General features: G+C 48.2%; 2 protein-coding genes across 3 annotated transcripts in view; both read right to left on the bottom strand.

Moving 5' to 3' along the window:
• LOC149331923 (uncharacterized) overlaps positions 1-7,440 on the bottom strand; it is a 54,337-nt gene extending 46,897 nt beyond the window's left edge. For both annotated transcript variants that reach the window (XM_089556933.1, XM_089556934.1), the window contains exons 1-2: positions 5,558-7,440; positions 743-1,043 (exon numbers count right to left, since the gene is read on the bottom strand). In XM_089556933.1, coding sequence (XP_089413059.1) covers positions 743-1,029 — 287 coding nt within the window. In that variant the 5' untranslated portion in view covers positions 1,030-1,043; positions 5,558-7,440. The remainder of the gene's footprint in view (positions 1-742; positions 1,044-5,557) is intronic.
• Positions 7,441-8,539: 1,099 nt separating this feature from the next.
• Positions 8,540-23,216, bottom strand: LOC149331922 (kelch domain-containing protein 3-like). Its single transcript, XM_089555598.1, has 9 exons — positions 23,069-23,216; positions 21,609-21,767; positions 19,246-19,424; positions 18,019-18,235; positions 13,744-13,830; positions 13,051-13,159; positions 12,557-12,642; positions 11,449-11,527; positions 8,540-9,169 (listed from the first exon to the last, which is right to left on the bottom strand). The coding sequence occupies exons 1-9, from the start codon at positions 23,214-23,216 to the stop codon at positions 9,103-9,105; spliced, it is 1,131 nt and encodes a 376-aa protein (XP_089411724.1). The 3' UTR covers positions 8,540-9,102.
• Positions 23,217-23,866: the final 650 nt, after the last annotated feature.

Genomic DNA, 23,866 nt, shown 5'->3' with positions numbered 1-23,866 from the left:
AGCGGGCGAGCTGGGCGCCGCCATCTTGTCAACGCAACCCGTAACGTGCCCGTAGCGCACGCACGCAACGACACGATGCGTGCGTACGTACGCAAGCGGCCCAGCGGTACGGAACGTTCTGCGCATGCGCACTCGCGACCCGCAACGTTCCTGCGTACGTAACGCCGTTCCGTACGGCCAACTAAAAGTGTCTAATGAAGTACGCGACCACCGGAACGCAACAAAACGCGCGAAGCGAGCTGCTGCGGCGAAACGACGTTATAGAATTATAGGACATTAATAATGTAAAGCACAGTGGGGTTAAGCTAGTTGGCTTGATAGAAAGTCGTAAAGCATTTCATTTGAGTATAACCTAAACAAATCCTGTCTCTAAAAAAGTCGTTGATTGACTGACATCTGTTCATGAGCATGGTTAGCAGAGTTGAAACACACTGGACACAGGCTTTTCTAATGCAATCGATCACTCCTCCTGTATATACGTTCACAAAGCTGGCCATTCAAATTTAGGTTTAATATGAATTAATAAATACACCTTTGAGCACTCAAAATTGGAAAAATGTAAACAAAGCAATAAAAAGCATAACTAGTTTTAAAATGAACATAGAATAAATAAATAACAAAACAAAAGCGAAGTCTTGCCCCTGTGATTTAGGTTGCCCTCGGACAGACGAACGTTAGAAGGTTTTGCTCGCGTCCGAACCAGCGGATTGGTGCTTTCGCACAAAAAATCGTTGCTGCTCACGTGGTGGTCATCGGCTGCGTGGCCATGCTTCCCTGCAGGGCAGGCTGATGCTGCTGCGGTGTGACGCTGTTCTGGCAGGAGATGCCGTCTTCCGCCTGTGGAGCGGGAGCCGAGCCCTGGGGGCGGCCGTTGAAGAAAGCTGTGGGCTCAACTTCGTACGGCGTAGCAGGCCACGGATCCAGGCTGGCTAGAGCGGTGGCCGCGCTACTGCGGGGACTGCCACTAATGCCCGCAACGTCGCAAGATGGCAGCACCGGGCCGCTGTCTTCCGCTGCTGTCGGTTCCATTTCCTTTTTACCACCTGCAATTGAGCGGTTCATTGACAAGTTGTGACTAACGTTAACTGAAGACAGCAAAAAAAACGAAGCTTGGCAGAATATTTAAGCGCAGTCGAACCTCGTTGTAGGGAAACTGTTTATAACGAAATAATGGATATAACGAAGGAATGATAATTCCCCTTGGAAGCTCGGCCAACACGGGCTATAACGAAGCTACAGCTATAACGAAGTAATCGCCAGGCCCCTTCAAATTCGTTATAGCGAGTTTCAACTGTAATATGAAAGCATGTGCGAAGGAAACCCGCAGTCACAAAAACCCATTAAAGCACTGGAGAATGTTTTAGTTGTTATTACTATTTAACTTTTGGTGTTTATCGATTGGTAATTTGTAGATAAATAATTTCTTGTCTGAAAGATAAGTGATTAGAGAGCAGAAGAGAAGACAACTACATGCTGTCGATGAGATACGCATGTCGTACTGAGCTCTTCACCATTTCCCTACCCTTGTCTGCTTAGTATTTAAGCAGCAAGAGTGACATCTCAGCGCGCGTTTTACACTCTGGGCACACTTCAGCTTCTTTATTGCGTAATTTATTACCACACTCAAACATCCAAATCCCTCAGCACTTCAATAATTGATCATTTATCTGTGCAGCTAACGAATGATTAGCTGTACTAAAACATTGATTGTTCCACATTGTCGCACCGACTGCCACCACAAAACTTGTTTCACACAGTGTGGCTTGCTCTCAAATTATTTCTTTTTTAGTGTTTATGAATGTTCAAGGAAAGAACCTGATGCAGAAACCCCGCGTAAAATGCCCCGCCCCGAATTCTCTGCTCTCTGCACTTCTCACCGACAGTGCTCTAGAAGCTTCACTGGTGCTTAAATGCGAGCTGTCACAGCTTTGGTCACCGCATTTTCAGTATGAACCTTGATTGTGGCGCAAATTTAAAGCAGCACGCAAGAAAGAAATCGATCGAAGGAGCTCACAAACGACAGTACAGCTGCAGCGCTAGTGCCGTTGTGCGTTCCTTCGTGGTCCCCGCTGTATCGCGCTGCTTTAAGTTTTCGTATTAGTAAGCGACTCGCCCACACTAATATTTCAATGTACTCCTTTATCCACTCTTTCTTGAGCTTACTATCTAGAGGGAACGTAAGCACGCTTGTTTCGCCCTTGACCGCACAGTCGGAGCAATGCGGAAGACAGAAAATGCGATTGCTTTTTACGATCTAAAGCGGCGGCTCAGGGGTTAAGGCGCTCGTCTACCGAGCCGGAGTACCCGGGTTCGAACCCGACCGCGGCGGCCGCGTTTCCATGGAGGCGAAACGCAAGAGGCGCCCGTGTGCTGTGCGATTTTCAGTGCACGTTAAAGATCCCCATGTGGTCGAATTTACTCCAGAGACCTCCACTACGGCACCTCTTTCTCTCTTTATTTAACTCCCACTTTCATCCCTTCCCTTACGGCGCGGTTCAGGTGTTCACTGAGATATGTGACACAGATACCACGCCATTTTCTTTACTCAAATCTAATTTTCATTTTTATTGCTTTTTACGTTTTCTGTCCAAATTGTGTGATTTACAGGGGCGCATGAATGTTATATAATATGTTTCCACGACTGTGCGAAAGACGTCACCCAGAACGCAATAATACGCTAAAAGCTCCCTCCCTTTCTCCTCCTCCTCCTCCTATCCTACCTACACCCCCCCTCCCCCCCCCCCCCCCCCCCCCCCCTCCCGACAGTATAGAAGTCAGCAGGAGACTCGTAACCTAGCCGGACGCCTTCGATCGGTATCACCTCTGGGGAGGTCGCGGAGGCGGCCGCGTGCGTGAAACTTGCTCTGGTGCAGGCCTTTCGGCACGTGAGGATTATGGCACAGTGCAGGCGCTGATGGGGCTTTTGCGACGAGGGGCTAACGGCGCGGAGCTTTTGAGACGGGTGTTTTGCACCCGGGGCAATCGTTCTGCACCCTTTCTATTCATCTACTCTCACATCGATAACGACCACAAGGTCGGTACTCCAAAATTTCGCTTTGTTTATTGCCATACTTTAAAACTAATTTTCAGGATAGTTTTTTTTCTTTGACTACTAGGAGCGAATTCAGCCACCTGCCCTCTAAATCCATGTTTTCACCACTGCAGAAAGTTTCAATCCTTGCGGCTGAAGGCTGCTGCTCAGTTATTTTTGCTCCTTGCAATTTATGTTCACTTAATTTATAGATATCGGTACCGCTCACTCCTTCAAAGCACTGAAGACACCGAAGGGATGCAAAATATATAACATATACATATGAAAATAAATAAACGCACTTGTAAGAGTGACGATGTATGAGCAACAGCGCGTATGTACATGCTTCAACGTGCCGCTGCTCTGGGGTATCCGGTTCGTTTACGCGCTCGCTTGCACAAATCATGACAGTAACCTCGCCCTTCACCCTATCCTTCTAATGCCACTCTGCCTGGCTACGGTGGCTATAGTCCATACAACTCAAGAACAAAGCGGTTTTTTCTTTCCCGTAAAAGGATCCCTCTTCCAGCCAAAGGCGTCGGCCGATTCTTGTGACCCGGCCAGCGTGACAATGCAGGGAGTGGCAGATGAAAAGATGATATTCCCTTCCTCCACAGTCGGGGATAGTCCCTCTCCCTGCTTGGTCGGGCCCCCTTCTTATCCCCGCTTTTCTCCTCAGAAGCGAGGAGCGGGAATGGGGGGGTCAGCTTTCCTTCGTTCCTCCAGAAATATGGCACCATCTCGAAGTCATGATGTCACTTTTAATGAGATGGAATTAGGCATCCCGTTCGCGAGAAAAGCTGACGCCCGTCCGTAATGCGAAAAAACACGCTGTGGGCGACGTGCTCACCATGGCAGGTGGAAACAAAATTTTAAAAATTGGAAGGGACATCTAAGCTACACGATAGCGTAATGGGTTAATTCCCATGTAGGCGCAAGGTCATTCTCTACTTTACATTCACAGATCCCTGGGAGTCCTCATATCTCTCTTGGCGCAGTGGTGCAGCGGTGTCAATCTAAACGGCGCCGCGCCTCGGCGTGGTCACTCTGTAGGTGGCTATAAAGACCGCCTCTAGAGTCACGCGGATTTCGTGACCAGTGCGATAGGGTCAAAAGATCCGGGTACCATGCTCAGTCTCAAGCGAGACTTGCTGCGCTCGCAACTATGTTGTCCGAATTCATGAGACACGACTGTCAGGAGGACTCTGGCGGCCATTAGCTCATTCCGGAAGGATATCCGGTACCACACTTTTCTCATCGCAACATATTAAGAATGCGTTCTTTGCCGCGTGCATTTATAAGCAAGTGGCTCCTTATCTGCATGTATTTTATGTTCTGACAGCTGTTGTATGATTTGGTGCAAGAGCGACTCGACAAACTGTGCTGAAAAGGACCCCTGAGGATAACTCCACTCAGTTATTGTCCTCAGTGAAAAATTTCTTCTCTAGCTCTCTCTGGTTACGTTTCCGCTTGACCTGCAGGGAAAGACGCTCTTATCGGCGAGATAATGTATGTTCAAATATTAACACGATAACGTTGAGGCTCTCGTTCTACATAAAATCGTATGATAGCTTCACACCACTGCCTCCCCCCCCCCCCTTATGTAATGTCCCAGACGGGATCTTTAAAGGTACAATAAATGATGATGATGATGAAATGAGGTTGCGAGGGAAAAATCTCCAGAGAAGCAGCATAGCCGGGTCACCTAGGTCACGTGACCTGGTGACGTCATCGCAACCTGCCCACCGGACTGTAAGAAAACTTATCACCGTGGCAGGTGGCTGTTAAATTAATTATTGGACGCGAGATAATGGCCGTGGCGGTCCCCTGAACTCTAAAAAAAATGCGATACTGGCCTAACCTATCCTATGCGCCTGCGGAGTGGACTCGGCATTTGGCATAGCAGAGAAGGCGTGAAATAACTGGTGTCATTTAAAGCCCACCTTTCTGTTTCTGTAGTAAGCAGGTCCGCAACGCCTTGAAAAACGCCTTTGGGAGACACCAAGCATTCAGTCTCCTTACCTTTCTTTCATTTAGTGTCACTTTAAGCACGACTAGCAGAAACGAACGAGCCTTACGCCTGAACACGAGTGCCTCCTACGTTATGAAGCACTTTGCGCAGCTATTTGAAACTATGAAAAAAAAGGCATTGAAAAGAGGCTGAGCTATTCTTTGTGACAATCGACTGAAAAAATACACCGCCGAAAAGCGGCATGTTGACATTTAGAAGGAAAATCACGACTGTCAAGGGAGCCAAGAAACCAAAAACAAATGCACGATTTATGAAACGATGAAGAGAAAACGGTAAACCACAAAAATTATGAACTCAGTACGACTTCATTGCGAATCTAATCGCGAAGTGTGCTCGTGTTGCACACAAGCAAAACAAGTAAGCGAGTAACAAGGCAAGAAACGAATCACCGCGATGATGTCCGCGGAGTTTGCGGAAATCGACAACTAAGACAACCGTTATGAACCAAATCAACAAACGCTGGCGTGCAGAAACCGTAGGCTCAAACTACTTACCGGTCCACGCTCAAGAAACGGTTCCGTCGGCCGCACATGCAGTTCAACTGCGCTGACAACAGGCGTGGCACACGCGAAGAACCGTACGTGTTCAGAGCAGCCGAAACCCGCCAGACGGTCGAGTGACCAGACGGCGTCGAGCGTCGGCTCACAAAATCACGACTGAAACGCCAAACCTGGCGAAAGGCGTACGAACGATTTCCTCCTCGCAAATCAGATCTATGTCACGCCAGATATAGGTGAAGCGATAACCTTCCACACACACGTTTTGATACCTGCGTGACTAATCAAGATCTAACGCCCGCCGCTCGTCAGCAGACGAATCCTCCCCAGCTCCCAAATCGTCTGAGGCGCGGCTGTCGTCTGCACCGTCAGCGTCGTCTGCAAATGACGCCGAACTGTCTGGACTGTATTCGTGCCCGAGTTCGCCCGAGCTGTAAAAGGTGTTGTCTCGATGCTGCCTAGTTCCTATGGCTTCCGCTGAACTGAAGCTCAATTTCGCTTCAGATATTTTCTTAAACTCGAGTTCAGTAAGTAATTCAAGGGACGAATTGTAGAGCTTGCATCACTGAAGACCTGAACAGGTAAAGCAGAGCGGTGGGTCTAAAATATTAATAGGAAGAAAACTAAAGTATTGTTTAGCACTCTGGGAAGGGAATAATAGTTCGTGATAGCTATCGGAGTATTTGAACTGGTAAGGGAATACACTATCGGTACTGCAGCGGATTAGAAAGATATCACTATAGTCGGATACAACTTAAGTCTGCAGTGAAGCTCCGCACAGAATTCCTCCACGACGAAAAAGTAGTCTGCTGCTTAACCGTTTCTTGTTACCTAAACAAGAAGCTTATCACAAAAAAAAAATTATGAGCTCTAGAAGCTAGATACGTGGATTCTTTGATATAGTCAAACATTAAAAAATTGATTTCGTTTACTGTTGCGACTGGGCAGCGGAGTAATACAAAACGCCGTGGACCGCGGCCCAGTGTTAGCAACTGCTGTTTTTTTTTAAGTTGTATCCTACTATAATAACGGCTGACCAGTACCCCTCAGGAGGGAAGTACTCTTGCCAGAACTCATATAAGGGGCGAGAACTTGAACGCTAACGAAAAGGCTGGAACTTGAAGACAGCGCAATGAACTATGGAAGGAAAAATTACTGTGTGAGATTGAGAGACAGAAAGAGTGGGTCAGGGATCAAACGCGAGTTAACATCCTAGTCGAAATCAAGAACAAATGGGTTAGGCTAAGGCATATACTGCGAAGGCAAGATAACCGATGGTCCTTAAGGGTAACGGAGTGGATTCAAAGAGAAGGCAAGCGTAGCAGTGGACGCCAGAAAGTCATGTGGGCGGATGAGATTAAGAATTTATGGAATAGGGGAAGCAGCAGCGAGAGCAGGACTGGGTTAATTGGTGAAATATGGGAGAGGCCTTTCTCTGGCAGTGAGCGTAGCTAAGCTGCTGCTGCTGCTGTTGATGATTTCTGTAGCTCATTAATTATGCACAGCTCTACCTCTCGAGCCTGTTCTTTAACTGCTTCAAGATGAGTAAAGACCCGTTCGTTGCTTTGTTCATTTGTTACTACGGAGGGACAAAGTAGCGTTTTTGACTGAATTCGCGTTTGCCAACAGTTTTAGAGTTGAGTTTATTTACAGTTCAGCGACCGAGAAGCTTACTCTTTGGATATAAATCTCCTTTATCGGTAGGAGCAGACGAGGACACCGGTGAGAGGTTAGACAGCTACTACGCATTTCCTTTCCTCGACACAAATTTTCATTTTACTGCATTACCCCGCCGCGGTGGCTCAGTGGTTACGGCGCTTGGCTGCTGGCCCGAAAGACGAGGGTTCGATCCCGGCCGCGGCGGCCGAATTTCGATGGAGGCGAAATTCTAGAGGCCCGTGTACTGTGCGATGCCAGTGCACGTTAAAGAACCCCAGGTGGTCGAAATTTCCGGAGCCCTTCACTATGGCGTCCCTCATAGCCTGAGTTGCTTCGGGACGTTAAACCCCAATAAACCAACCATCCATTTTCCTTTATTGGCGTGGCCATTTTCCCATAATCTCGAAATAACATGTTTCGATGGAGGCCTCTCAGAGGCTTTTCGCCGTTAAAGGGCCCTCTGCCAGCAACCCACAGGTAATCGACACAATATTGGTAATGGATGGCTTACCTCTGGTCCTTTGTGGGACCGGAATTTGAAAAATACGTTCCCAATAGTGGGCCCATTATCTGCGCTTCTTGGGAAATGGCGTTAGCGGATTGGCACGGACCTGCTAGCGTCACAATGCAGGGAGTGGAATATAAAAGGTGGATGGTCCCCTCCTCACGCTAACAGGTTCACGAGAACTGGCCGACGCTATTTGCTGGAAGTGGGTCCTTTGTTAAGGAAAAGCCGCTTTTTTTTCTTGACTTGTATTCGGCAGTAGTTGTAATCAGACGCGCGAGACGGACACGGGATCGGACATGAACACGTAGCTATACAAAAGCTACAGGACATCTTGGCTATACATAGCTTGCTTTGTGTGGGGTTTGTTACTGAAGCGACGTAAAGTGCCGCAAATGGCTTGAACTTTACTTTAGAATCCAGCGTGACAAGCACCGGCTTAGAACTATTCCAAACCAGGCATGCGAAAATAAAGAAAACCGGTTTAGTATGGAGGCTTTCGTGTCTCACGTAAGCGCAGGTGTAACTCCAGATACTGTTTCATTCACTTTTTTTGCATCCATTAGTGCTTTAAAAAGCCCATAATCGTCTGAATAGTTTAGTTTGGCTTAGTTTAGATTAGTTTACCTTAGTTTATGGGGGCTTAAGGTACCATCGAGACTCGAGCTCTTTATTGTGCACTGACATCCCACAGTACACAGGCCTCAAGAATTTCGCCTACATCAAAATTCGACCTCTGCGGCCGGGATCGAACTCGCGTCTTTCGGGTCAGCAGCTGAGCGCCATAACCACTGCGCCACCGCAATAACTTGCTGCTTCTGAAAATCAAGAGTGTAACTGTGGCGCTGAAAGGAGTGGAGAGTTGTGGACATTTGGAGACCCGACAGAATAATTAGGCAGGGTGATTGTTTTTCTTCTGCGCTATATAACCATGTTTCCTGCAATAATTTTTGAAAGTTTTTCTTCCAGTGGATAGTAATTCGTGACTGAAGAGGATGAGCTAAAAAGGCTACGTACAAAAGGAAAGTACAGAGGCCGTTTTTACAAGCAAACTGCAACGACGAGTTTACAGCTCACCAGGCGCCAGTTTCAATCGCCAATCACGGAGTCCATAATACTAGATACGTGATCGACATCACGAGTTTAAATCGGGTGGCGGTAGATATTTTACTTAGCACTCCAAGTTTCTCAGCAATAAATGTGTATTTGCAGCCGAACAATCGGCAAGAAAGGCATGGAAAGACACAAGAACGGAACTTCACTGAGAGAACCTTTAAAGCTTTGGGCTCACGCAGGCACTTTGCAATTAAAAACGGGAGATCGAAGAGGGTTTCTGTGGACGGCTCGCTGGTTTTTAAAGCAGATGGGAAATGCAACGTTATTTTCTAGAAGAAATCGTTGATCTTGAGGCAGGATTATTGGAGGTCATGCAGCAAATCTGCCACCTGCGAAAGCAGAGAGATAAAGCGGCGTCACAGACACAGGTTTCCATCGGCAAACCACACGATCAGGCTGTCATCAACAACATGAGTAATTTACTTATTTTATTTGGCACATACTACACACCACACAGGGCCCAAGCGAAACAGGCACACTTTGGTAAAACTAAAAAGCAAAAATACACAACACAATAGCAAAACAGGTGTGGGATAAAAAGAATTACCAGTGCTACTCTAACTGTGACAAAGGTGCAAGGTGGTTCCACTTAAGAATGGCACATCGTGAAGAAGAAAACATTACTTCAAAATTTATAAAACCCTTCCTCACGAAAGGCGAGCAAATTGATGTCATAAATTTTATCGAACCGATTTAGAAAGAGGATATTATTAGGTTAGGTTTATTAAAACTAAATGTAAATCAATCAAAAGTGCATAAAAAAAGTTTGTGCAGTAGGAGGTACCAAAGCAAAACTGTCTGAGGGACCTCCCGTCAGAAATACATGACCATAAGTACACTAGTTTGGCAAAGAAGCTGGAAAAAAGGTGTAAATTAAATTGAAACCTATTAGTATTAGCATTAGGCTACAGTCGGATACAACTCAAGAACGAAGCGGCTTTTCACCGTCAGAGGACTCCCCTTTCCAGCCAATGGGGTCGGCCCATTCTCATGACCTGGCTAGCGTGACAATGCACGGAGTGGGAGATGAAAAGGGAAAGTCCCCTCCTTGAATTGTCGTGCCGCGACCTGCATTGTCACGCTAGTATGCAGGCTCATGAGTATCGGCCGACGCCATTGGCTGGAAGGGGATCCTTCGGCGGCATAGAGTTTCTTACTATTACCTAGAGGGAAAGCTGGCAGCCCGTCTATGGGAGTTTGCATGGCGACCCCTCGATACCACTTCAGCCACCATGGGCGCTCAAAGCATCATGGGGCGGTGAGCTACTTGTTGCGGAACTGCAACTTTTGGCCAAAAAATAATAGAAAAATAAAGCTGTTTGATAACTACAAACGTCCTAATATTCAATATCTTGTCTAATGATTGCAACAAACGAGCAGAAAAGCATTTAAGTGCAAAGTTTGCCCAAAATAAGAGACGACTCGCTCTCCTATTGGCCTAGTAATGAACACTATAAAAACTAATATTTCGTAATTAACAGGCGCGTTTTTAAAAGTAAATATGTTTTCAAAAAAGATGTTGTTGCTTAAATACTATAAGAGGTTTTTTAATGGCATTTCGGAAAAGTGAAACCTTTTATTGGCGTCGTGTGTCGTCGCGTTTTCACTACTATGAGTTTTGCCCACTGCGTTCGCGCGAAAGTCGTCTGCGCACACACGAACAGCGTTTTCGAAATGAAACGTCTTAGTAGTGCCGCTCCGGGTTCCCGAAAAATTACGACTGTCCTGCAACAAGTAGCTCACCGCCCCATGATGCTTTGGGCGTCCATGGTGGCTGAAGTGCAGCGCCGTCAGCTTTCCCTCTAGGTAATAGTAAGAAACTCTATGTTCGGCGGGGAAAGTCTGTTTCGTTCTTGAGTTGTACCCGACTATACTCATCTAAAGCAAACTGGCGGGTCCTCAAAACCAAGCAAGGTACCACACATTGTAGCCATCCTTTTCACACTTTTCTTCTTTCACACTACCTCTGCTTGCAGGGGCGTAGCCAAGGGGGGGGGGGGGGGGGGGGAGGGGGGGGGGGTGAATGCACGACACTCGGAAATGCATTATATTTACGGCGCAGCTGTTGCGTGCGATTCAATGACGTTTCGTTGTCATTTACGTATTTTTAATGCAAATTGAAGTATATTACAGCGGCTTCCTCCCACTTCGGGGAGGCTAAGAGCTGTTTACTGAATAGAGTGTTTGTCACCATAAACATCATCACCATCACAACTGGATCTTGTCGACGTCGACGCTTCGATTCTGCGCGGGCGACGCGTTTACAGTTATTATGACTGACGGCGTTGAACCTTAATGGAGCAAGGACAACTTCGCCAAATAGCGTCATGGCAAAACGTGTTCCTGTTCGAAAATTCGGCTTCGTGTTCCTATCAGAACAAGAACGTGCTTGCGCGCGACTTTCAAATGCCCACTTCGTAACCAATGTTTCAGACTGTGGTAGCGTAAAATTCTAGCCGTACTTACGCAAAGTGTGCTGGGCACCAATAGGGTGCCTACCTGTATATAGCGGCGTGTTGGAGTGGTAAGTTTCTAGCTCACATTTGACACCCTTCTTCCTCCAACCAACCCCTTGCAATAGAAACCCTCCTGAGCGCACGTGACTTACTTGATTTCCTCGGGAAGATTGCTGACGTCTAAGCCCGAGTCGGCCACCACCAGCAGACATAGGGTTTTCAAGCTAGGCTCTGCAAAAGCAGGTCGAAAAAACCCACACTCACAACACGGTTCAAAACAAGTGGACTTCAGCGAAATAGAGAAATAGCCGCCAAATCGTGCTCTAGAGCATTTCTCGGGATAAACGAAAAAACACGGTGTTATTGAACATCTTTTTCTGTATACTAAGAAGACAAGCCGGACATGGTGATTTCGAATTGATGACGTCGGTGTGCACCGCAGTCAACATCTACACATACGTCACGAGTGACAATATTGCGGCTAGAGCTGCGTAGGCGACGTTCCTCCAAATCATGCCATCGTCGTCGTCGTTGATGCCGCAGGAGCGGCTAGATCCTGTCTGAAGTAGCGTTGGGATGCAGTTGCCGCCTGCGGGGCCGATGTAGTATCGAGGAGGTGTGCGAGTTTGGGCAGCGCGTTTGGTCCTCGCGGAGTCGCATAATCACCGCGGTCACACGTCAGCCCCGACTGCATAGATGCTCCCCTGCTGACCACATCCTCGTCTGATCCTCACTCACGTTCGCACCCTTTGAGTTCTTTAAGAACTCTGCCTCAGTCGAATTTCCTCCACTGTTCCGGCCTTCTGTCCCCAGGTGACGTCAATATGCCGTCGTTCAACCCAACGGGAAAATTGTTCTCTTCCCTCACGCACAACGTTAGTCCATAGCCTCCCTTAGTTCCCGGAATAGGGATGTGACGAGGATGGGAATCTTGAAGGAGTGCTGCGGCAGGTACCGCTTTCGTAATAGAAGTCCCACAACTCAACCCGATATCGCAGGTCACCTATATCTGTTCCAAAACTCTCGCAATCAATATTTGTGTCGCAACAGGGGAGGAATTGCCGCCAGAATGCTTGCAAAGCTAACCACACCAGCAGATAATAACTTAACTAAACTCGACTCAATCCGACATCTTCTCCCGTCCCCTTAGTATCCTCCTGCGTCTTCCGCAGTGTATCCATTAAGGCTTTACCACTTATACCATTCGATCTGTTTGTTTCGTTATCGGGACAGGAGCAGAGTGCGCACTGCGATGCTCACCAAAGTGAAGTATATGCATGTCCGGGTAGTCTCTGAGGGGCTGGCTAGTGCTGCATTCCCGAGCATTCTCCGGGGCGTTGTCCGGCCTGCGCCGACGGGAGATAATCTTGAGTGATTACGAAGCCTGCGCAAATATTAACCTCACAAGGAAGTGAAAAGATGCTGCTGGCGATTGGTTGAACATAGTACACGTCTTGAAATTCAGGGCCAGTAAAGAAGGAGCAGAAAGACGGAAATATCTTACACTGTGCTTTAATGCGTAAGCTTTAGAGCCCCCACCGTGAACGGCAGCGTAGCGTTGTGCGTGCCGGGCTCGCAAAACGCTTCGGAAGAAATTTTATTTTTATTCTTTCATTCCTGATGATGTAGGCACCGCCGATGACATCATGAGGTCACGTGGTTCTTCTTGCCGTTTCTCGTGGATGGTCGGTAAACCCCGGATTATCACTGAAGAGCCTTAAAAGTTTACCTTAATACGATGCGCACATATTTACCTGATACCACCGAAGATAAACAGTCGGTTATCGACCAGGCAGCAGCAGTGGCCAGTGCGAGGGCAGGGTCCCTTGCCGATCGGCTCCACTTCACTCCACTGAGAGGCCTCTGCGCAAACGAAAATACACGAGTTTTTTTGTCGCGCTTAGTGGGAATTAACAGAGAAAACAACCTCACTGAAAGCACTGTACAATGAAAAACCGACGAAAGGCGTTTTGTAACGCTCCAAGAAACTAATAGTAACTTCTCCGTGTTGAAGATGAACCATCAAGAGCAGTGTTTTCGTTACACATTTCCAACGAAACTCCTCTGTTTTGTTCTGACGGTACTCGAAACGAGTTAATGCGATGGGTTACTTGGACTCTTAATCTTGACGATCTGATTCCAAGATTACTACTTAGGTGCCTTAGATTTCAAACAGCGGTTACCTCTCGTATGCAGTTCACGTATCACTTAATAGGTGGCATAAAGCCCGCCTAAACTCTAACACTTCTGTCTGCTGTGCTTGAACGCAGGGCCCACTCATCTGTAGGCGCTTTCAAAGCTTCCTCATAAAAAAAAAATCTTCAGCAACGTTTGCTGAAACAGGTATGACTTCCAGTGTGAGCTGATGCCATCACAAAGAAGAGCTCACACTCAGAAAAAAAAATAAAGAAATAAGAAATGGCATGGTTCAAAGAGTAAGAGTTTACCTGGGTCGTACTTGTACATGTCCGCGAAGAAACTCCCCAAGAGACCATTGTATCCGCCAAACAGATACATTTCGCCATTGTAGACAACTGGAAGTTAAAAGCACATACGAAATAATGGATAAAGAAACGGCTGATGAAGCTATGTTTTCGGCGCAGTTCAAAATCGTTAGTCTCCGGCAAGCTGTGAAAGCAGCTATACTCGGTCTCACAAGCTGTTTGCAGCACTACGGAAGGTAGAGCTCTCTCGTCCAATCAGGGCTGCAGAAACGCAGAAAATAGTCCCTCGAATATTTGAGGAGTGTATGACTATTAATCAAAACAATAAGCATTGCAACTAAAAACATGATTTGGACAGGTATATTTAAATGGTAGGGAGTGTTTCAGGCAATTTCCTCAGTGGCGTCCCAGAACCCTCCTCGCAGCGCCGCCTCTCCTCCTCCGCATTTTCTCCCTTCTCTTTTTTTTCTTTCACGGCTGTTGCGCTCTTCGGTCTATTCCTCCGGCGAGTCTGCCTCCGCGCACCGCCGCCGCGAATCTGCGCGTCGTCTGAACCGCGGCCTGGTCAGCGCGCCTCTCAATGTGCTGACGCATGAACACGTAGGTGGTGGTGGAAACGTTTATTGCCAATGATGTAAATCGTAGGGGGCGCCTGGTTTGCCGCAAAATTTTGCATGATTACGAGAATTGGTCTGGGTATCGGGCATGCAGCAGTATTGGGTATAGCGGTCCGGGTTTGTAGTTGTCGCCAATGTGCAGCCTGCGCTATGGTGAGGGACGGAGCGGGGGGTGCGTATTACCTTCTTTTGTCTCGGTAATACGAGAGAATATCACGGAAGGAGACCAGGTAGTGCGCGGGCCGCGGGCGAACGGACCGTCGTGTGAATCGCCCTTTAACGCCATTTTAAGTACGTGCGCAGTCGCCTTCTTTGCGCGGGGAACGTGCCGGCCACACAAATGGCTCGAAGGGCAACGCGAAAATCGCGAGCCGGCCGCCCTAGAAGCTCGCCAGGAGCAGAACAGCTGTGAAAGACAATACGAGCAGAATCGCTTTATTAAGGCGAAAGCCTTTAATGCCTCATACTGTCGTGAGCAGGGAATGCACTACCTGGTCTCCTTCCGTGATATTCTCTCGTATTACCGAGACAAAAGAAGGGAATACGCACCCCCCGCTCCGTCCCTCACCATAGCGCAGGCTGCACATTGGCGACAACTACAAACCCGGACTGCTCAATACCCAATACTGCTGCATGCCCGATACCCAGACCAATGCTCGTAATCATGCAAACTTTTGCGGCAAACCAGGCGCCCCCTACGATTTACATCATTGGCAATAAACGTTTCCACCACCACCTACGTGTTCATGCGTCAGCACATTGAGAGGCGCGCTGACCAGGTCCAGAAGACGCGCAGATTCGCGGCGGCGGTGCGCGGAGGCAGACTCGCGGGAGGAATAGACCGAAGAGCGCAACAGCCGTGAAAGAAAAAAAGAGGAGAAGGGAGAAAAGAGCGGCGGAGGAGAGGCGGCGCTGCGAGGAGGGTTCTGGGACGCCAGTGAGGAAATTGCCGTGTTTCAATCACTGGTGAAATTACCAGACAAAGCCCGTACGGACACAGCTCTGCGGAGGCCTGCTGCGAGGTAGTGATGCGTCGCCACTTTCCAACATGGCGTCGGTCGAGTCTGTTGTGTCTCCTGTGTGCTCAACACCGACAGTGCGCTGTTTCCCCAAGCAGGCGAAGCAGGTGGCTTTAAATGTTCTTGAAGCGCTTCGCGTCGAGTGCGGGGGCAGTTGGAGTACAAATGCGCTCATCAAGAGGACAGCAAAACTCATGCAGGTGAGCGAGCGAACGCTTTAGAAGTGGACAACGGAGACGTTGAACGCGGCCCGAGTGTTGTTGAACGCGGGCCGTTTAACGTGCGTTGCCTCTCGCGCAGCACATGGGCTTGTTTTGCATTTCGCCACCATCGACACTCGGCTGCCTCGGCACGCGGAGTAAATAAATTTATATGCACATGACACGATTACTGAAATTTACTGCGACGCGACAACAGAGGAACTGCTGAGAACAGGTTGCGACAAAAAAAAAAAGTGGGGCTAGTCCCTTTGGAACGGGCGTCCGCCTGTCCAAAAACAAACCAAAAAAAGAATAAAAAGACATCAAGCGCCACCTGCTATAGGTAGAAAGAAGCCACCTGGACATCAGGTGGATCGAACCACAGGCGCGTAGGAACACACTAATGTAGTGCGCGCCATCCTGATTGGACGAGAGCGCTGTACCTTTCGTAGTGCTGCAAACTGCTTGTGAGACGGAATATAGATCCAGGCTCCCAAGCTTCTACGCGACGTTGACGCAGCTGGCTGAAGGTGAGGAAGTTGTAGCGTGACTTCGGAAGAGAATCGATTCCTCAGGGACCGTGTTTGACGTCACCATTGAATGTTTGAAGTTTCACGCCCGACATCTGTCGGTGAATTCCCAGCAAACGTTTCGAAATTTTCACCGCTATCTCGCATCTAGGACCGGATTAATTGGAGAGATGTGGAGACGCATTTGCCCTGCAGCGGGCGTAGTGAGGCTGATGGCCATCATCATCATCTAGCTTCTGATCGGAACAATCGGCTGCGGACTGTGGGTTTTTCTGCTGAATTGACAGTTCTCCCCTCGGGCTATTCATACTTTTCTAGCCCAGAGAAGTGAAAGGCTGATAAGAGGCAGCCTTTCTACTGCAGCAACAGTCGCGGACAACAACAGCGCGGTGCCTTAGTGGCAATAGCGGCAATGATGTCGTACTTGGCTGAAGTGTGTTTTCGTCGCGCGAAACACCTAAATGCTGGCCCGTTTACACTTGTTCGAAGTCTGGGGCAAATATGTGGTGCTGCCTTAAAAGTAACGTTGATGATATTTTTTTTTTATTCTTCTCTGTACCTGCAACTCTTTGCAACAGTTAGTGAGATCGGTGTTCGTTGTGTCCTCTGACTGCCTTCTTATATCTGGTTTGCGCTTTTAAGTCTCTTTCAGAACATACAACCTTGCAAACGCAGTTTGGTTATGTTAATAATAATCCGTTTTCTTTCCTATGTGTGGACATCTCAACATTTATTTTTTCGTCTGCACAGAGCTCATATGCGTTTACCATGCATTTGTGCCTCATTACGGCATTAAATATGCATTCCTGAAAAAAAAAATCAGGCTCACTACCGCACTCACTGATGACAACATTTATCATTCCACTCAGTTATGTGACAGCTAGAGACGACAGTCGTAACTCGGGCATAATGAATCTTCTGTGGAGACTTCAATGATCATGACTCATTTGAGGACGACATGGCAATATTTCCAGGAGGTCTTTCCTGGTAGTCCTTTCATCTGACAACAAACTTCGCTTCATTTATGACAACAATCAACTTCCCCCGCGAGGCTCGTCTTAGAGCAGCTCTTTGGACCTGACTTCATGACATTTCCAATCTTTCAAAGACGCTGTGGGATTCCTATGGAGCATGGTTCAACAAACTCAAATACATTTCATTAAAAAAAAGGGCCGGTTATGACTGTGTTCACCTTAACAGTGCAGGAGAGACGGCAGCCATGCATTGGATCTACGGACAGCCTGGATAGTACTGTATCGAATGGGTGTTAAAGTGGCTGCTTGACGCGGAGTTAAAGATGCAGTGAAGAGGAATCTGAACTCGTCTTTTTACCGCGAGACTCTATCTACACGTTATGAGCATACTTAGAAACTTCGAATCATTGTCCTGTGTGGCCGATTTCTCTAATATAAATCGGATTAAGCGTCCCGGCTCCTGCGTTTTTTTTTTTTTTGTTACTCGAGCCTGCCAAGGCATGTAGTGCCATTCGGGCAGTCGCGTGGCGGCTTGCTTTCGTTTTGTTTTTTAGGTTTCCGTGAATTTTAGGTTTCCGCGAAACTTCGCATTAAAAAAAAATAATCAGAGACAACAAAGCTGCAAATTAGGCCCGCGAAAATAAAAAAAATAAGCGTGGACTTTTTGCTTTCGCCGATCGCTGCTTATCACTCCGCCGACGGCAGAGCGGCAAGCCGACTCGGGACTGTCTGAAAGGTTGGTTGACTCCTCCTGCCGTCAGCGGTGAGTTCAAAAAAGGCGGGAGCTGGGACGTTTAATCCTATTTAAATTAGTGAAATCGGTCGCACAGGACAATAATTCGAAGTTTCTAAGGATGCTCGGAACGTGCAGATCGGTCTCCCGCAGTAAAACGACGAGTTCAGATTCCTCTTTAGTGCACCTTCAAGCTTCCACTTACAGGCCGTGTGACCGCATCGCGCTGGCGGTCCGGTGCCTTCTGTTCCGGGTCGCACCCAGACATCGCTGGCGGTGTCCAGGTATACGAGCCGGTTGCTGTAGTCCTCGGTGGCTAGCAAAGCGGTCCCGCTGTCCAGGGCACACCTGCCACCCCAGACGTACATGCGGCTGCCAATGGCCACGGCTGAGTGGAAACCACGCCACTCTGGTGAGGTGCCCTGTGAAGAAGGATGGAATAGGAACAGTGGTGAGTAGACAACGGAAGTGGCCGACGACCATAGCGGCGAAAAAAAGACAAAAAGAGGAAATCCTTCTGCAGGTTATGGCTGTTTTCTGTACCAACATTAGGCTTAAGCAGTAATGGCTAGGTGAAGGTCGTCACGAAGGGCTTTGAGAGGAGATAAAGGTCAAAACGTGGGTACGGAGCGGGCGATAAATTAGCGCCATTTTCTTCACATTCCTCAGTATGGTGAGCTGTCCTTCCGAAAGGAAGGACAGCCTTGTTGCCTTGTTGCGCACTAGTTGTTCGCATATTAGTGTTGCGAACAAGGCAATATGATCTGGAAATAATAGAGTGTAATTCTTGTTATTTGCTTTGACGTGTCGTACACCGTTAATTTTCTTTCTTTTTAGCTTACAGTGACTCCACGGCCGACCTTAATGACCTTGATATTCGAATGGTCATTTGTGAACCTCCCCTATGCACATGGTATTCCAGTTAAGCGGTCACTGAAAATCTTTTTATTGCACAAGATTATAACCATTGAGTTTACACCAAATAGCAATTAATCATAAACATATCAGCACTTTCGCTACAAATACTTGTTGTGACCCGCATCTGTACAATCCATAGAATAAATGCCCGCGAATTTTATATGTCCATGTTGTATTGGCAAGCTACGAATTAATAGTGATGCAGATAGCATTAAGCAGGAAAAAAAATACTTCGATGACAATTGCTAAGAGCAATCGAGCCCATTTTTTGAATAAAATTTCACTTCTTAGATGCGCCCCGTCCAGTCGTCTCGTTTCGTTCTTGTCACCACTCACCGCACTGAAGCGACAGAGCCAGTCGAGCTCAAAGAAAATACTCCTCTTTATGTTATGCTTTAATATTTCGAAGGTTTTCTAGGACACATCAACTCGTCTTCCAAAAAGTGACCGCCACGGTCTCTGTTGACTTTTTGCTGTATGTAGGTACAAAAAAAAATCGTGGGTTCGTACCTACCGTGGTGACCAGAGGGCGCCAATGCATGGTGTCCAGTTCTAGCACGTGCACGTCCCGAAAGAGCCGGTCTTCGAACCCACCGAACACGTACATGCAGCTGCCCACCACGCATGCCGAGTGGCCTTTGCGTGCCCTGGGAGCCTGCCCCGTGGTGTTAGGACGGAGCCAGGTCATCGACGCTGCGCAGGTCGACGAAAAGAAACCTTCACAATGTGTAGGTGTGACAGCTTAGACGTGTGAGAGCTTAGCTTAGCGCGAGCGGCATGCATACACTCTGGTACATTCTAAAAGGGAACACAAATTGTCTCCTCTCAACAGCCGATGTCTCGCTTAGTTATTCGTCCCGTTTAAAGAACGCAACGGGACGTACCTTCAAGCTAGAAACGTGTGTAAGAAGCCATGGAGGCAAGGAGAAACTTCGGCACGATAGTATTCAGCTGTTCCCTTTAATATTTCATCGTACTGTACAGTCACAAAATTCAGATACAGAGGCACGGGAGAGGACCTTTCCAATACGTGCTTCCTGAGCGTGGCCATATTGCTCGCTAGGTTGTAGTGTGCACCCGGCGCAAGCATGGTGGGGGTGGTATCACAATCTCTCTGCACCTGTTCGCAGCAGACTGGATACCTGCATGTATCCGATGGAATGGTATATGTAAGTCGCGCATGATGACTCACTTGACTACTTATATAGAACACTTCATCCTTCTCTTATAGCAGTCGAATCGAACGCATAGAGGGTGTAGAACCGAAAGTAGGCAATAAGGAAACTCTCCAAGTTTTATATTTGGCCAAAAAGTGCTCTTTGTATGAGCATATGGCATCGAGTGCTAGCCCCCACGGCATTGTTACTACTCACAAGTCCGGAAACACACCTTGATCGAAGCTGGCCGCGGAAGCCGTGATCCCTGCTTTCATATATTGCGGCTAAATGCGACTGAGTAGCGGCAGACACTCAGCCTCGACTGAAGGTCACAATATATAAGCTATAGATCAGATGAGTCAGAGGGCTACTGTGTAGGACCTCGACTATCTGATGAAGCGCGCTGATTACAGTGTATAAACACTTCCTCAATGATTGTGTCACCACGCATGAACGTAACTGTTAGGTGGAGCGTCATACAGCCGAGCCCGGAGATATTGAACCCGGATACATCAAATTATTATTTACATATCAAACATTAAGAAAATCCCGCCCAAAAGTATAGCGCTATTCGCGTATATCGAACTCGCGTTCAGCAGAACATTCAATACATCGAACTGTGCGCCGCTCTTCTAACGGCTCTCTTCGAACCCTTTTAACACGCGGAGACGGGTCGACTGCGCAGCCTTGGGAAGCTGCTGAGTGCTGGCGCTGTGAAACCGCGTGACGAGGTGAACGTGAGGAGTATTTGAAGGTTATCTGCTGTCTCTTATACTGATTTTTCACGCGACATTGTTGTCATGCCGTGAAGCCAACCTAACTAAGCCCATACGGCGACCCACGCCTGGCATGCTTCGCTGCCACAATATAGTTGCTGAAACCAGCCGTACCTTAGCTTCAATGAGATTATTTTATTTATAGTTTACAGGTAACAGGATCAAACATTTTATGATAGGCAGTGTCTAGTTCCAAACCATCTTCCGCTAAAGATTCGATGCGAAGCAAGTTAGGCGTAGAAGCGCCTAGCCATCTGTGCGCGGCTAGCATGCCGGCGGGCAGCACGTCCCTGCAAGAACTCGTCAAGCGCGGGTGCAACGTATTCTAGCTTCTAGGCTGCACAAAACCTTTTTTACTGCAATTTCTTATATGTAAAATAATCATATAACGAACTATTTCGCGATCCTTTCGAATTCGATATATACGGTTTCAACTTATTCGTCGTAAAATAAGTAATAACAATCCCTTCACTTCCTGCTGTTTAAGACGAGCTGAACAGTCCTGTAGATAGCCCATTTTGCGTGGGCGACAAAAGACATATTCACACATACACAGTTTTTACAATGTGTTACGCCGCTCTCATAGTACTCCTGTGTTAAAACGTGGTCTTGCTATCCCGTTCAGGTGCTAGCGCACCATTCCTAAGTTGGAAGTGGAAAACTCTGTCTGATGCATGTAGAACATGTTTTTGTCTAACATGTTTTGCATGTCAATTTCTCACCTCTCAGAAAAATGTGAATACCTACGCAAACGCAAGAAATAGATCCCGCTTTTGTCCCTTCTCTGTTCATATGTCATGCTCACAGCCGCACTTTTCCATTCTACCCTTCCCATGACCTCTTTCCCGTTCACCAAGTAGCACGCGAAAGCCGCCTGGTGTGTTGTCTTGAAACCTTATCTCAGCTTTCGTGCAGCAGGCCAGTAAACCATACTGATCCCTCACCGGTGTCAAAACGGTATACGATGTTGCAGGCTCCGTTGTCATCACGGCCTCCCCATAGGTAGACGTCGTAGTTGTACGCCACCGCCGTGTGGCCGTGCCGCTGGAAGGGCCCGCTGTCTAAGTCACCCTGCACCGGTATCTTCGACCAGCGGAGGGAGACTGCGCCAAAACCGATGGCAAAGCGAGTATAAAAACGGCGAAAACTCCCCGAGTTTTCGCCTCAGGCGCACTCTGAACAGGAAGGAGTAAAAAGGGAGTACACTGTTCTCTAGCACACTCCCTTTTGTTGCTAAAGCACCACAACGCTAGTCGCCGAGCCATTTCGCGGAGCCGAGGAAAGGCCATACTGCGCATGCGCGAGGAGCAGTGACGCCACACGGAGCACAGCTGGCGCGCCGCCGCCGTCGCTGGTGGTGGTGGTGGAAACATTTATTGCCAAGCAATGCAGAGGGGGCAAACCCTGCCTCCCCTTACGTGACACGAGGCAACCCTTAGGAGGGCAAAGCACAGTCCTTGGAGGGCTATCCGCTTCAAGGCGTCAGTAATTATCCGGCGCTGGTCAGCAGCAGCGGAGCTGTCCAGAAGAGTCTCCCAGTATGACTCCGCCGTGATTGGGGATGGAGGGTGTGGGAAGGTAGGGCTGCGCGGGTGACTCAGAGGTGCCGCCGCCGCGCTCGCCGGTCGCGCATGCGCAGTAGCGGCGCATAGATAGCGTGCCGGGGCCGCCGCCGCTGCCGTGCGCTCTCCATCGCCTCTCTCTCTCTCCTCGTTGCTTTCGCAATCCTCCAGGTTTCACCAGAGCTAAACAACTGCCAATTTTTTTTTTATAAAAGGAGGTGCGCTAAAGGACGGTTTACTCTCTTTCACTCCCATATAGGTGTATTCGTGTTTAGAGTGCAATGAGAAGCGACAGAGGCTGTAGCAAAATTAAGTGAAGAGTCGGCAGAAGTTTTTCTCGTTCCTACGGTTGTCATCGGGTTACTTAACGCAGCAGCTTATCCACAGCGCTCCGCCGTCTTCTCATCAGCATCATCTTCTGGCACCCAATTCACACGGTCAACCGACGGAGAGTTCCCTTTGTTCAATGCAGCGATTCGTGCTTCTATGCCCAAAGAATAACTCTTTTTACTAGATATGACGACCAGCGTGAAAAATTTTTAAATCAACGACTAATTACAGGAGGCAAGCCAGGTTTCTTAATCATTCAGACAGCGCGCAGTTGCAAAACCACTTCTTGAAAATAATTTGCGTAATCACAGTTGGGCAACCTGTCACTATTTCTCACAACCAACCTCCTTCCCTTTCCGCGAGCGTGAAACGGACGCGCCAAGATGGCGGCACACTGGGCGCCAAGGTGGAATCCAGTTGAATCTCTGATGGCCCGCAAACTTTTCTTCCCTACTGTACCAAGTGCAAAGTAAAGCCCGTATAGATGATTAAAATACGGTGCAAGGACACACTAGTGTTGAAGACGTGCACGTCCATGGGTTGGCGGGTCGCGTCGACCTCGTCAACGCAGAAGCCTCCGAACAAGTAGATCTTGTCCTTGATGGCCAGGGCCGCATGGTTGGTGCAGCAGGGTCCGCCCTCCACGCGCGCAGTCCACATGCTTCTCTTCATTCCCAGCTGAGTGTCCTTCTTTTGGAATGGGGGTGCTGAAATAGTAGTGACGTTAGGCGACGATGCAGCTAATTCTTAAAAATCGGCATCGTCAGGCATACATAAAATCCGCTGCACGCCAAAGGCCTCTTCCAATGTCATTAATCGGTCCTATATAATTGTACGCCCTGCTGGATCGGCGGCATGGCACGATGGCCGCCTCCCGTGTCTGTATAGACATGTACAGTCTTTTTAAAAAATGTGCAACCCGAGGGGTTCGCTTCCAAACTGTGTTGCGGGGCTTTCTACAAAATGTCGAGACCAAAGAGGCCATGTACTCACGCAGCGCTTGGAAGTTCGCTAAGTCCACTTGTTTTGGTTGTCTCCCGACGAGGACAGAACAGGGTGTCCTGGCCAGCCAGAGCTGCACTGCGAATCTATCACCAGCGCCTTAAGATGATGATCATGATGTCATCAGGCTTAATGGCACATACCCACGGCGAGGATTGGCCAGGAGCGTGATGACTCCTACAACCGATCTTCCTCCTCTTTTGCCGCCTGCCCTGTTTTGAACCGCCTTCGTGAAATTTTTGTGTTTGTTTTAACACGCGCTGCTTTCTCGGGTCATTAGCACGCTAGCGTCCTTAGTCACTGACACC

This window comes from Amblyomma mixtum, chromosome 8, assembly GCF_055824585.1.
Source record: "Amblyomma mixtum isolate Tamu chromosome 8, ASM5582458v1, whole genome shotgun sequence".
NCBI classification, from domain to species: domain Eukaryota; kingdom Metazoa; phylum Arthropoda; class Arachnida; order Ixodida; family Ixodidae; genus Amblyomma; species Amblyomma mixtum.
Note: the sequence above shows the minus strand (reverse complement) of the source record. Positions and strands in the feature narration are given on the sequence as shown.

What these genes read in the sequence shown, in the direction of transcription:
- LOC149331922 (XM_089555598.1), bottom strand. Translation starts at nt 23,216, where the DNA reads ATGTGGACTGCGCGCGTGGAGGGCGGACCCTGCTGCACCAACCATGCG. An exon ending in CGTGCACGTCTTCAACACTA is followed by an intron (nt 21,768 to 23,068) that starts GTGTGTCCTTGC and finishes GTTTTGGCGCAG; the next exon opens with TCTCCCTCCGCTGGTCGAAG. An exon ending in TTTATCTTCGGTGGTATCAG is followed by an intron (nt 12,643 to 13,050) that starts GTAAATATGTGC and finishes CCGTCGGCGCAG; the next exon opens with GCCGGACAACGCCCCGGAGA.